The sequence below is a fragment of the Notechis scutatus genome, chromosome Z (assembly GCF_049901735.1).
Source record: "Notechis scutatus isolate UNSWTSFEM ecotype Mainland chromosome Z, rNotScu1.2, whole genome shotgun sequence".
NCBI lineage: Eukaryota > Metazoa > Chordata > Lepidosauria > Squamata > Elapidae > Notechis > Notechis scutatus.
The window spans coordinates 77,953,666-77,966,890 of NC_142025.1; the positions used below are offsets into that span (position 1 = coordinate 77,953,666).

The window sequence follows — 13,225 nt, forward strand, 5'->3', positions numbered from 1 at the left end:
TCTCTCTCTCTCCTACACACACACACACACACACACACACACACACACACACACACACGGAGCACTTTTGTAGCTTAATAGACATGCATTTTGAAGCAGCTCCTTCTCCAAGGCTGGAGTGGATTCCCCCAGCCCCTCTGTCAGACCGCACTCATTCTCACTCCAGGCACTTTAACTCACAAGGGGAAAGCGATACTTGCAGTGTCCATGGGGAATCCTTGGAGAAGTTTTTAAAGGACCTGCTTCAAAATGCATTTCTTTTATGTTGCAAAAGTGCTCCAAGGCTCGATTCACCCCCTCTGTCAGATCACACTCCTTCTCACTCCAGGCACTTTAACTCACACAGGGAAAGCAATACTTGCAGTATCCATGCCTTTCTTCCTTCCCCTCCCCCAGGGAGAAAGAGGACATGGGGAACAGAAAGCTAAGAGAGCAATTGGGGCAAGTGACTGACCGGGCGACTGGGTTGGGTGCCTGGCCAGCCAGGGATTGCCACCGGTTCGGTGACCCACGCCAAATAACCACTACCGGTTCATCCGAATAGGTGCGAACCGGTTGAATACCACCTCTGTTTATAAGGCCTTGGTAAGACCACACATAGAATACTGCCTCCAGTTTTGCTCATCACAATATAAAAAAGATGTTGGCACTCTGGAAAGAGGGAAGAAAAGAGTAAGAAAAATGATGAAAATGGTTCCACTCCCATAAGCAAAGTAGAAAAAAAGCAATCCAAAATCTTGTCTGGCACATTGTTCTTTAGAACAGGGCAGCCCTAGAAAAGGCCTTTCTCATGCTTTCTCCTCGAACTTCCAAGAGGCAGGAGGGTAAAGCATTCCTTCTTCATTTAAAATATGGTCAGCCATGTATTCTCGATAAAGAGCAACTCTATAGATTTGAAATCCCATTATTGTGCCAGCTATACCACAGTATTAGCTAGACTCAAATGCTTTTCATCTGAAGTTGAATCTTCAACATATCCTGAATATGGGCATATGATAGAGGGCCTCTTGCTCAAGCAGGCAGTTGGACTAGAAGACCACCAAGGTCCCTTCCAACTGATATTTTATTATTAGTGACTACTGGATTTTAATAAGCGTGCGCAAAATGTTTTCTCCCTCTGAAATTTCAGATTTTATTTTACATAATCTGTTTGCATTTTAGTATAATAATAGAGTTGGAAGGGGCCTTCTAGCCCAACTCCCTGCTCAAACAGGAGATCCTACACCATTTCAGACAAATGGCTGTCCAGTCTCTTTTTAAAACCCTCCAATGATGGAGCACCCACAGCTTCTGAGGGCAAGCCAATCCAGCATTCAAAGCACAGGTATCATTGAGGGCAGTCGTAGTTTTCCCCATCAATAGTCATGCTGAATTAGATTATCTTCAAAGGCACATCCAAGTACAGCACATCATGATAATCCAATCTAGAATTAAGCAGAATAATCATGGTCAGCGCTGTCTATTCATTGTGGCTGCATTAGCCAAAGATGGGGAAAGATTGCCATAGTCACTGAATCCATATGTTGAATAAGCAAATGAAGCCCCAGATCATAAGTGAATCTGTTCCTCAAAGAGAAGGTGACCTTGTCTAGAGCACATATTAGAGCAAGCAATGAACCAAATAATTTCTGAATGAGTGGGTACGTTTGTCCTGCTGAGATTCAGTCTGAACTTGTTCCATCCCATCAACTCTTTAACAGCTCTGAGACCCCGAGTGAAGATATTCAACGCATCTTTATTGTATGCACAGATGGTTAACATAAACATATGCTACTTTCCCATGAACTCAAACATAATCTTTTATGAACATAGTAAATAATATGGGGCAGAAAAGTGAACTTTAAAGTACCCCATGTAATTCTGGACATAAGTTTGATTGCTACCCATAACTAGTTATTGAAAGTTCCCTATCAGGAAGTAACAGAAAGTAAAATGGTGCTTTCTCTGTCCACAATTGCAAGCTACTCAGCATATCATGGTTGATAATGCCCAAGACATTTCCTTAATTCAGGTCTCAGTGGTCATCCCCAGAGGAATTGATGCCATTTCAGTCCATAAATCTTTTAAAGAATTGAAGACACAATTCAACTAAAGTGAACTTTAGTTTACATCATTTACATTGATTTCACTTACTGAAACTATTCTTATTGGAGTTCACAAGTCCTAGCACCTATATAGATGAATCAGTCCCAATAAAATGTCAGAAGATAAATAAGATTGCTTAACTGAGACCTGATAGCTGAGGTATTCTGATAATTGCAGTGTCTCGGGTGGAAGAAAGCTATATTTGGCTAAGAATTAGATCTAGTGTGGATTTATTGTTGTACTCACCAGGTGTTAGAACTGTCACGAAGAAAAATAATTGCATGAATACTACTTCTGCAATGTCAATTTATTATGTCAAATCCAAAATTACAGTTAAATGCAAAATATATATCTATACTCTCAAGTTCAAGTTCAGGAGGAGGAAGAGCAGGAGCAGGAGGATTATTTAAGCAAGTTAGTCATCTTATAAAAATGTCATAGATGGTATGACACAGATAGTCTGTGGCATTAAAGAAAATTAGTATTTGTGGGATGGAAAAGACAGAAACAGCTCCAGAATCCAAATCAGACCAAATAAGTGTTTTCAAAGCAGAAAGATGTTTGTTTCTTGCTGCTTTTTGCCTCCAAAGCTCACCAAGGGTCAACTGTACATGCCACAGTTCTCCAGTATTGATTCAGGACATGATTCAGTTTGTGGTGCTGCTGCTTCTTTTTTTTTTTTTTATCAAAATGTGTATTTATCAAAATGTATTTTTATCAAAATTTATTGCTTGTCAACATTTATTGCTAGTCTGTCAGCTATCTGCATTATTGAGAAGGATCAAAAATCAACCTGAAAATAAAAGACATAACATCTTTATGAAATATTAATCTATGCTGCATGAGTACTACATATAATTTTATTTCCATACCTACAGTAATGCAGGGAATAATGTACTCACTTGATCAGAAGTATAAGCTACCAGTCGACTAATGATTTCTCCTTGAGTCAAATTTTCATTGTCTAACTGAATACGACGAATCGCTTTGGTTCGAGCTGCCAGCATGGCAACCAAGGTAGCTTCACTGGCAGTTCCCTGTGATGGAAAATTGGACATGTTGGACAAGAGAATCCAGTAACAATTGTCCTAAATTAATAAGGAGCATCCACTGCATTGATATTGCTTATACAATACAATTGATGGTACTGAGAATGACACAATGCCAGACAATCTTGCTGGTCTAATCAGGGTAAGAATTCCTTCTTTCTTACACAAATGTATACAATACATTGCGTCATCCATGCTTGCTTTAGATTTCAACAGGCTGTAAATGCATTTATGTGAAAGTGCTCCTAGACAGTCCAGAAAAAAACAACAGCAAAGAGGCAGAAGCAATATTTTAGAGTAATCTTGTTTAAATTAATGGCAGAATCCATCTGATTTCACCTTTCTAAATCATTCTAACTAAAATTAACAGGGTTTGCATTCTAAATATGGATGGATGTACCCCTAATAAAATGACAGAACAAAAATAAATCAGTTGAAGGCTCTGATGAGAAACTGCTTTTTAAAATGACATAAATGCTAACAGCACAGTTGATTTCATTTTTCTGTACAAACAGAGGTTACTATGGTGAACAGACTCAAGAGCCGACATATATATATTGCCGAATAAGACATTTTCTTTCATCTTTAATTGTTTCAAGAGGCGCATTTGAAGTAGCATACAATGATTTCATATTGATTTGTCCTTTCAGCTGTAATTAAGCACCAATTTTCATAAGCAGATACTGCAAATAATCATTTGGTTTTAAATATAGGAAAGATTGGCAGTTTTAATATAAAACCTATGTTTCACATGTCCTTTCCTGTTTCTATCACTGTTATTATCACTGTGCAAAAAGAAAACCATCTGCACAAATTGCTTCCTTCCTGGTAATAGCAGGAGAGGCCTTAAACAATTTTCCTTCTGTCCTAAAGATAATCAATGAAAACAGCATCCACAATCACTGGCAATCATGTGTTGTCACTAAAAATGAGTTAATAAACAGATATAAATGTCCCATGTCATCAGCACAAAACACACTTTTGCAAGATTTTATAAATATAACGTATGAATACATGGCACTATAATGTAAAGCTAAAGGAAATATTCGTGAATATTTGGGTAGAAGATTCAAGGTCTGGTAAGGCTCATTTATAACTTTTTTAAAATACAACATTCTAAAACTTCAGTTGGCATGAAAAAAATATAAAGAAGCACACACTTATTTATCAGATTCACAATGTAGGAATCTATAAGAGGCTCCAGTGTGAGGTTGCTATTTTTCTATTGGGCACTAGGAAGGAAGCAATGACAAACCATTTTTGAAAAATATTGCCAAGATTGCAACTCCTCCAGGCAAACTCCAATAACCAGACAGGATTAAACAGAAGAAGAAAAAATCATAATGCAAACTTCCACAAATTCATTTTAAACAGTGGATACCAATCTACTTCCTTCATGATAAGTTAGCAGACTGTTGAACTGAATTGCTAAATTTAGAAGGATTTAAGAATTTAAGTCATAATCTAACACAGAATTTTATCCCACTGATTTCAATAAACCGAAGTGCATTTAACACTGAGTTAGTAGTATAGAACTTAAGGCCCTCCATATGTTGACAAATTACACCTCTTGTCAATCAAGCCAGAATAACAACTGATGAGGGAACTTAAAAACCATGGCTCAGCCATTGTTTCCCCATTCCTAATTTACACACACTCAGGTATACCTGCAATCCAGAGAACTATATGAAATAAAGTTGATATCTGAAATAATGTTGATGTAGACTTATCCTTAAAATATTCCTATTTGTGCTCCCAGATATGTCTTTTATTTTCCTTTTCTACATACTTTATTCCATTTTCTATCTGACTTGGATTTCATTTCCTCCCAAATAGCCACTGGACTTCTGGCATTCCCTTTAATATATTTTTTCTGGATAATTTTTTCTCCATCACTGCAAAATTTGGATTTACCCCAAATATCTTTAGATCTTTTTTTTTCTTCACTTTGTGTAATCATTTTGTTTTGGACAGAATTCTGAAATATTCGGGTAATTGAATTAGAAATAGAAAAAAAAATGACACTATTATCTTCAAAAAGAAATAATATGACAATGTATACAATATACCGTAGTATTTTATCCACTTTAGATACAATACAGATCAAATTCAGTAGCAAATATTCTAAATTACCTGGATTACCCCTCCTCCTTCTCCATCCTTCTCAGCCAGAAATTGTGGAGGCAAATTGATCATCTTTCCTAGCCAATCCAGCATGACTGTTTCCAATTCGGTGCAAGCTGGGCTTGATGCCTAGAATGGGAAAACATGGTAAAAAGGAAAGAAAAGTCTCTAGTGGTTTCTTTAGATATTTACACATTTCAGAAGAGTGCACAGAATAGAAAAGCAATATAGCATGGGAGCTGCAAGTGTAATTCAGAATGTTGCATAATTTGTGAGTGAAAAAAGAGATAATTAATGATCCATTTGAGTAACTACTATGTATAACAGGTATATTAACTCATTCTCCTCATAAAATTTTAAACTGTAGATAAAAGCGGGCCAAAATTTGAAATCACGCCTTAGTACCTATGTATATGTTCACACAAACACACACACAGAGAGAAAGGGCGGGTGGGTGGAGAGAGGGAAATATGTCCTTCTGAGCAGGGGTAGGATTCAAATTTTTTAACAACTGGTTCTGTGGCTGTGGCTTAGGTGGTGGGCGTGGCTTGGTGGTCATGTGACTGGGTGGACATAGCTTGGTGGTCATATTATTGGCTGGGTGTGGCCAACTCAATATCACTCACATCAAGGCACAAATCTCCTCGCCTGGCCTCTCATGACTGTGGGGATGCTGCAACAGGCATAACTATGAAAAATGGTCACAAGTCACTTTTTTCAGTGCCATTGTAACTTTGAATGTTCACTTCACACAAGCAAAGTACCAGCAAAGGAGGGGGGAAAACTCCAGAGAAGTTCCTGAGTCAGGAAGTCTAGTCCTGCCAAGAATGTAATAAGGGTTAGCGGAGAGGCAGTTTCTATAAGCAAGACCAGAATGTTTCCTTCCTGCCTTCCTTATAGGATTAGTCCAGTAATTTCTTCTAACAACCAGTTCTCTGAACTGCTTAGAATGTTAACAACTGGTTCTAGCGAATAGGTGCGAACTGGTAGAATCCCACCCCTGCTTCTGAGTATGCCACAACTTCTCTACTGGTAATCTTTATATCTTTATGTTAAACCCTATCTTTATACAGGTAATCATCAATTTGCAACAGTTCATTTAGTGATTGTTCAGAGTTACAATGGCACTGAAAAAAGTGACTTATGACCATTTTTCACACTTATGATGATTGCTGCATCCCCATGGTCACATGACTTACATTTGTATGTTTGATAACTGACTCACATTTATAAAGGTTGCAGTGTCCCAGGATCATGTGATCATTTTTTGCAACCTTCTGACAAGCAAAGTCATTGGAGAAACTAGATTCATTTATCAACTGTACTACTAATTTAAGAATTACAGTGACAAATGGGGAAGAAAAGTCATAAAATGGAGCAAAACTCAGCTAACAAATATTTTACTTAGCAGTATAAATGTTGGGCTCAGTTGTGTTCATAAATTGAAGTGCTGTATTGAAGTTGTAGAGCTTTCTCATAATCTAATAATTTCAGTGAAAACTAAACTGTTGAAAGCCATGTAGCTGCTATGTGGCTTCTGGGTGAAGAAAATATCTTCAAAAATCCATAATATCTAATACTTTTGAAATATAAAGGCACATGTAGTAATTGTACCTGCTAGGAATTAGTTCTTTCATGCCTACATGTAACTTACCCATGAAAATCCAATGCACCCTATGCCCCCAGATAACATATCACCCAAAAGAGCTGGGAAAGAGTTGGCAGTAGGAAAATAGGCAAAGAAGTAAGGACTGTGCCAATGAGTCACCTGTGAAAAAGAATACAAACAAAGATTTATCAAAATGAAAGCCTTTTGATTATGAAAGCATCAAAAGGTCATGTGTTACACAAGGCCTTGCTTTAACAAGCATGTAAAACAAAAGTGTTGATATTGCCCAATTTAATAACTCTTGAATTACAATTTTACTTTCACTTTCATCTTCCCCTTGGATAATAAATAATAGTTTCATCACCTTGTCTTTGTGGCTTATAATCACATGTCTCTGGGATTACAACTAAACCACAATTACAATTAATGCACCACAAAATGAAGAACTACTTCTGTGCCATCCTCAGCAGCAGCAACATCTAGTTCAGCAAGTCAAAGATTGTTGGATGTGATGTTGCAGCAAGTAAAGATGAACACAATGCAGACAGAGATGAAAGTTCTCCTTCGAGTTATGCATGAAGACCTCAAGGAAAGGATAGGGAAAGTATAGGACAAAACAGAAGACTTTCAACAAACAATGGCTAAAAATGAACAACTCATCCAGAAAATGGAAGAGAAAGCTGAACAAAGAAAAGAGTGGAAGAGGTCGATCACAATCTTATATTGGCAGATAAAAATCAAGAGAGAACAATAATATTATTAGAGATAGAGAGGACCAATTATTACTTACATTTTCAGAACACTGAAGAAGAAAAGGGAGAAAATTTGGCAGGGATAATAGCAGAGCTGCTAGCAAATGCTTTAGAGATAGCCAAAGAAAAGGTGTTTGCCAAAATGGATGAAATATTTAGAGTTCATACTAGATATGTGACAAGAAATAGACTTCCCAGATAGGTACATGTGAGATTCACCAAAAAAGCAATAAAAACAGATATTACAAAGAGCAAGGGATGAACCCATAAAATATAAAGAGAAAAAAATAGTAGTTATAAAACAGATTCCTAGAAGAGTAAGAGAGATAAGAAGGGAATATCAGTTTTTTGTTTTACTAAACAGCTTATTCAGAATGGAGTAAACTTCAGATGGCTGATACCGGAGGGAATATTGGTGACTTGATGGAGCAAAGACATAGATTAGACTCCATAGAAAAAGCAGAATAATTTTACAATCACTGTTTTGGACCACAAGAGGGAATGGTAATAAGTGGGGGGAAAGAGAATAGACAACAAGAGGAAGCTACAGGAGAGAGAGATATATGGGGGGGAGGAGAGATAAAAGAGAATCAGAGGAAATAGCAAAGAGAGAATGGGCAAGGGCAAAGGAACAGAGAGAGATAAGAGTGACTGGAATAACAAAAACTATTTATAAGTAAAATTATGGAAGAAGAAATAAAATTGTTGTCAATTAATATAACTAGACTGAATTCGGATATAAAAAGGAAAAGGTTTTATAGTAAATTAGAAAACTTAAAGTTGGACTTTAAGTTGTTTACAAGAGATTCATATTACAGTAAAAAAAACCAACACAATAAATTATTGGAATACCCCAAAATTGGAAACTATATATCTTCTTATCACAACATAAGAAGAAAGTAGTAGTTCTTTATATAAAAGAAACAATAAATGCTAAGCAAATATTTATGGATGAAGAAGGGAGGATTTTGATGGTGGAGATAACAAAGAATTGGAAACAGATACTCCTGGTAGAAATTTATGCACCAAATAATAAATGAGGACTTTTATACGTAGTAAACTTCATAAGAAAATAGTAGAATTGGAGCACGAAAATATTTGTCTAGTGGGAGATTTCAATGCAATTGTAGATGAGGAACTAGACTATAAAACCAGGAAAGTGAGCACAAAAGTGAGGAAAACACTTCCAAAGGCTTTTTTTTAAAATGGTTGAAGAATAAGTTTCCAAGATGTATGGCAAGAGACATATCCTAAGGAAAATCAATACTCGTTTTATTCAAATAGGCAAATGTCTTGGTCAAGAATAGATATGATATTGATGTCAGCTGAACTGAAATCTAATGTACAAGAACTGAATACAGAAACAAGTAATTGGGCAGACCATAACCCAATTATATATATAAATATAAAAGTTATATGGAAAGGATAAACAAAGAAACTAAGATGGATGTTGAATCAATAAATATTAAAAGATAAGGAATTTATTCAATTCATGGAAAAAGAATTAGATCTTTTTCTTCAAAGAAAATAGAAAAGAAGAGACCTCACTACAAAATGTATGGGATACAGCCAAAGCATATGTTAGAAGTTTAGTTATAACTTATATGGGAAAGAAAAACAAGAAGAAGAAACAAAACCAAAAGATATTAGAAGAAGTATATAAGAGTCTAGAAACTAATCTAAAAAGTGAAATGGAATTAATAAAACACAAGTTAAATATAACAGATAAAGAAGAATTAGCTCAAAAAATTAAAAATGCTAAACAAAATTTATTTGAAAATGCAAACAAACCAGGAAAATGGCAAAAATTGAAAAAAGAGAAAGAAAAAAAAACTGATACATTAATTAATGGATGAGGAAGGAAATCTTTATCATCAAAATGAGGACAAAAAGAAAGTAATTCAAAATTATTATGGAAAACTATATGACCAGGAGACAATATCAGAAGACAAAATAAAACAATATTTTTAAAAAGCAGAATTACCTAAAATACCTGAAATAATAAAAGCCATGTTAGATGAACATATCATAATGATGGAACTAATAGAAGCAATTAAGAGACAAAGAAATGGAAAAACACTGGGCCCAGATAGTCTACCAGAGGAACTTTGCAAAATATCCTAAGTGTCAGCCTTGGAAGCCATATTTCACTTAGAACCTTCAGGGCTGCCACATTTAGTGCCTGGGAATTTGGGAGGTGGGATTTCATAGAGAGATGGAAGATTAGGCTCAACAACATTCTTTCTTAGAAAGTCAAGGATATGTTATGCTTTACCTGGAGAGGAATATTTGGAGGAAGGTCTCTAGTTGGGACAATGTTTGATTGGACCATGTGATGGACTGTTAGGTGCAGGGGATGAATCTTTGAATTTATATTGGGAAGGGAAAACCTGGAATTCTCAGATTCAGCTTTTCCCAGATGTGCCAATATGACAATTCTAATAAAATGGAACTTTGAGAAAATGCTTGCCTTGGAGTTTATTGGTTTGAAGTTTATTAGTTGGAAAGCTGACATTAAGTATACCAATGCTGGAAGTGTTCAATGAAGTACTGTTAGATGCAAAAGTACCAAACTCATGGGCATATATTACACTCATACCAAAAGAGGATTCAGACTTACATGGATAAAAAATTATCGTTAGGCGGATTACAAAATATACACCTCAATAATTGCAGAAAGACTTAAAAGGTTTTTTAATCAATTTGTAAATCAGACCAAAATGGATTCCTACCTAAGAGACAAATTAAAGATAATATGAGAATAATTGTAAATACGTTGGAGTACTACGAAGCACATCCAGGGAAGAAAATGGCATTGATCTTCCTAGACGCACAGAAAGTATCTGATAATTTGAATTGGCAAATTATGTTAGGACAGTTGAAAGATACAGATTTTGGGGAGAGATTTATTAATATGATTAAGGTAATATATTATAAGCGAACAGTAAAAGTGATGGTAAATGAAGATATGACAGAGAAGGTTGTTATTAAAATAGGTACAAGACAAGGATGTTCCTTGTCCCCCATATTATTCATATTGACATTGGAAGTATTAAATATTAGACAAAATATAGAGATAAAATGTATGGAAATAAAAAAGAAAAGTATCAATTACAGCCATTTGCGGATGATTTAGTTTTTATTTTGGAAGAGCCACAAAAAACAGGGCCTAAATTAATTTTAAAAAAAGAGGAATATGGTGAAATGGCAGGATTTAAAATAAATAAAGAGAAAACTAAGATAGTTAAAAATCTCATAGAAATGCAGGAAAAAAAAGTTAATGAAGAAAATAGGTATTCAGATTACAAAGAAAGTAAAATACTTAGGGATTAATTTAACTGCAAGATGTGTAACTATTAAGGAAGATAATTACTATAAATTGATGCAACAAATTAAAATAGATCTAGAGAAATGGAAAAACCTGCAATTATCACTGATAGGTAGGATAGCTACTATAAAAATGAATATATTGCCAAGATTATTATATCTCTTTCAAACAATTCCAATAAAACTGGAAAAAAATACTTTGAGGAACTCAATAAAGTAATATTAAGATTTATTTGGCAAGGGAAAAAAACAAGAATAAGTCTAAAAATATTATAAGATTTGAGAAATAGAGGAGGCTTTCGGTTACCAAATTGGGAATTATATTACCAGACCGCAGTACTCACTTGGGTGAAAGAATGGGTTGTATTGAGGAACAAAAGGTTATTGACTTTGGAGGGACATAATTTGCAATTGGGCTGGCACGCCTTCATGTGGTATAGAAAAAATAAAATACATAGTTACTTTCAAAGGCATTATATTAGGAATGCATTATTGCTAGTATGGGAGAAAGTCAGAGAACAGCCTATTTGAGGATACCAGTTTGGCTTTCGACAATGGAAGCACTTGTTCATCCAAATATTTCTAATATAGAAAATATTGTTAGATATAAAGATATTTTGAATGAGAAGGAGGAACTCAAAAATAAACAAGAATTGAGTGATCAAGGGATTGATATGACACAGTATTCACAAGTGCAGATACCAGAAAAATGCAAAACTATATGGTTTTTATAAGGAACCAACAGAATTAGACAAGATATTAACAGGGGCAGAAGAAAAATTGATTTAAAAATATAGTTACTTACTATACATTAAATTGGAGGATAAACAAGTAAAGGAAACAATGATAGCATGGGCAAAAAAATTGATTATACAATTGAATTAGATAAATGGCAAAAATTGGGGACAGGAACTATAAATTAACAATGTCAACTGCATATAACGAAAACTTGTATAAGATGTTTTATAGATGGCATTTTACACCAGTGTGGTTTGCAAGGATGTTTAAAGACAAATCGGCTAAATGCTGGAAGTATCACCAAATACCCGGTCATATTATCATATGTGGTGGACTTGCCCAAAAGCAAAAAAATACTGGACAAAAATACATACATACATACAAAAATTCATACAGCATATTGATTTAAAACCAGAAATATTTCTATTGGGGATTCTATCTGAAAAATACAGTAAGGAAAATACATATTTAATTATTCATATATTAACTGCTGCTAGAATCATATTTGTACAAAATTGGAAGAGTAAAGAGATACTTACAGGTGAGAATGTGATTAGGAAAATATTAGAATGTGCAGAAATGAATATGTTAATGTTAGCAATTAAGGAGAAAAAGGAAACTGAATACTATATGGTTTGGGATTTATTTTATCAATGGTTAAATAATAAAAATGGAAATTAGAAACAAAATAAAGAAGATATGTTAAAGGGATAAGTAAATATTATGACTAGTATGTTGAATATTATTATTTTAATATTGTAGAATTAATATGCGGAATATTACTATTTTAAATATCGTAGAATTAATATTAATGTAATGAATGATGTTGCAATTTTGATTATTGTTTAACATATTTGTACCCAGACAACACACTGTTCAATTGAAGATGGAATTATTATATTTAAAAAAAACTGCTTAATTAATTTTACCCCAGGCATAATTATCCTTTCAACATCTTTAAGGATGTCTTCAAATCTCTCAGGTGTTTCAGGAGGAAACTCTGGAATAAGGGCTCTTAAATAACCTGGCTCTACATCAGGATAGACCTGTCGCTCCTCTATCTTCTCGATGTAATCTGCAATGTAATCCACCATCTCTTTTCCTCTTTTCCGAAATTCTGTGGCATCCATTTCAGTATTTCAAGCAACCTAAAAGAAGCACATGGACAATTTGGAAAAATGAACATGTATATCTGTCTTATCTTCTTTATATATAAAACTAATTGCAAACCAAAGCCAATGTTCAGATAGGATTATCTCTTTTACATTATCCCAAAGATTGAAATTTACAGGATGGTATCCAATGTTTTCCATCTCTTAAAAAAATAAAATAAAACAAAAGCAGACAAGTAATGATCATTAAAAATGGAGAGCCAGATATATGATAGCATGTGCTGTTTGGGCTACAAGTACTTTTAAATATGTAGGTTATAAGTTGTTATTGTTATTGTTATTATTTAGATTTGTTATAGACATTGAACTCCAAAAATCTCTAGCCATGAGAAGCAAGGAAAACTGCACAATACAGTTTATAGACAGTAT

The 13,225-nt window shown here is 34.5% G+C and overlaps 1 protein-coding gene across 2 annotated transcripts in view; it reads right to left on the reverse strand.

The window, feature by feature from the left end:
- DDC (dopa decarboxylase) overlaps positions 1-13,225 on the reverse strand; it is a 93,069-nt gene that overhangs the window by 39,009 nt on the left and 40,835 nt on the right. For both annotated transcript variants that reach the window (XM_087946457.1, XM_087946458.1), the window contains exons 2-5: positions 12,614-12,832; positions 6,913-7,026; positions 5,268-5,387; positions 2,988-3,122 (exon numbers count right to left, since the gene is read on the reverse strand). In XM_087946457.1, coding sequence (XP_087802583.1) covers positions 2,988-3,122; positions 5,268-5,387; positions 6,913-7,026; positions 12,614-12,814 — 570 coding nt within the window. In that variant the 5' untranslated portion in view covers positions 12,815-12,832. The remainder of the gene's footprint in view (positions 1-2,987; positions 3,123-5,267; positions 5,388-6,912; positions 7,027-12,613; positions 12,833-13,225) is intronic.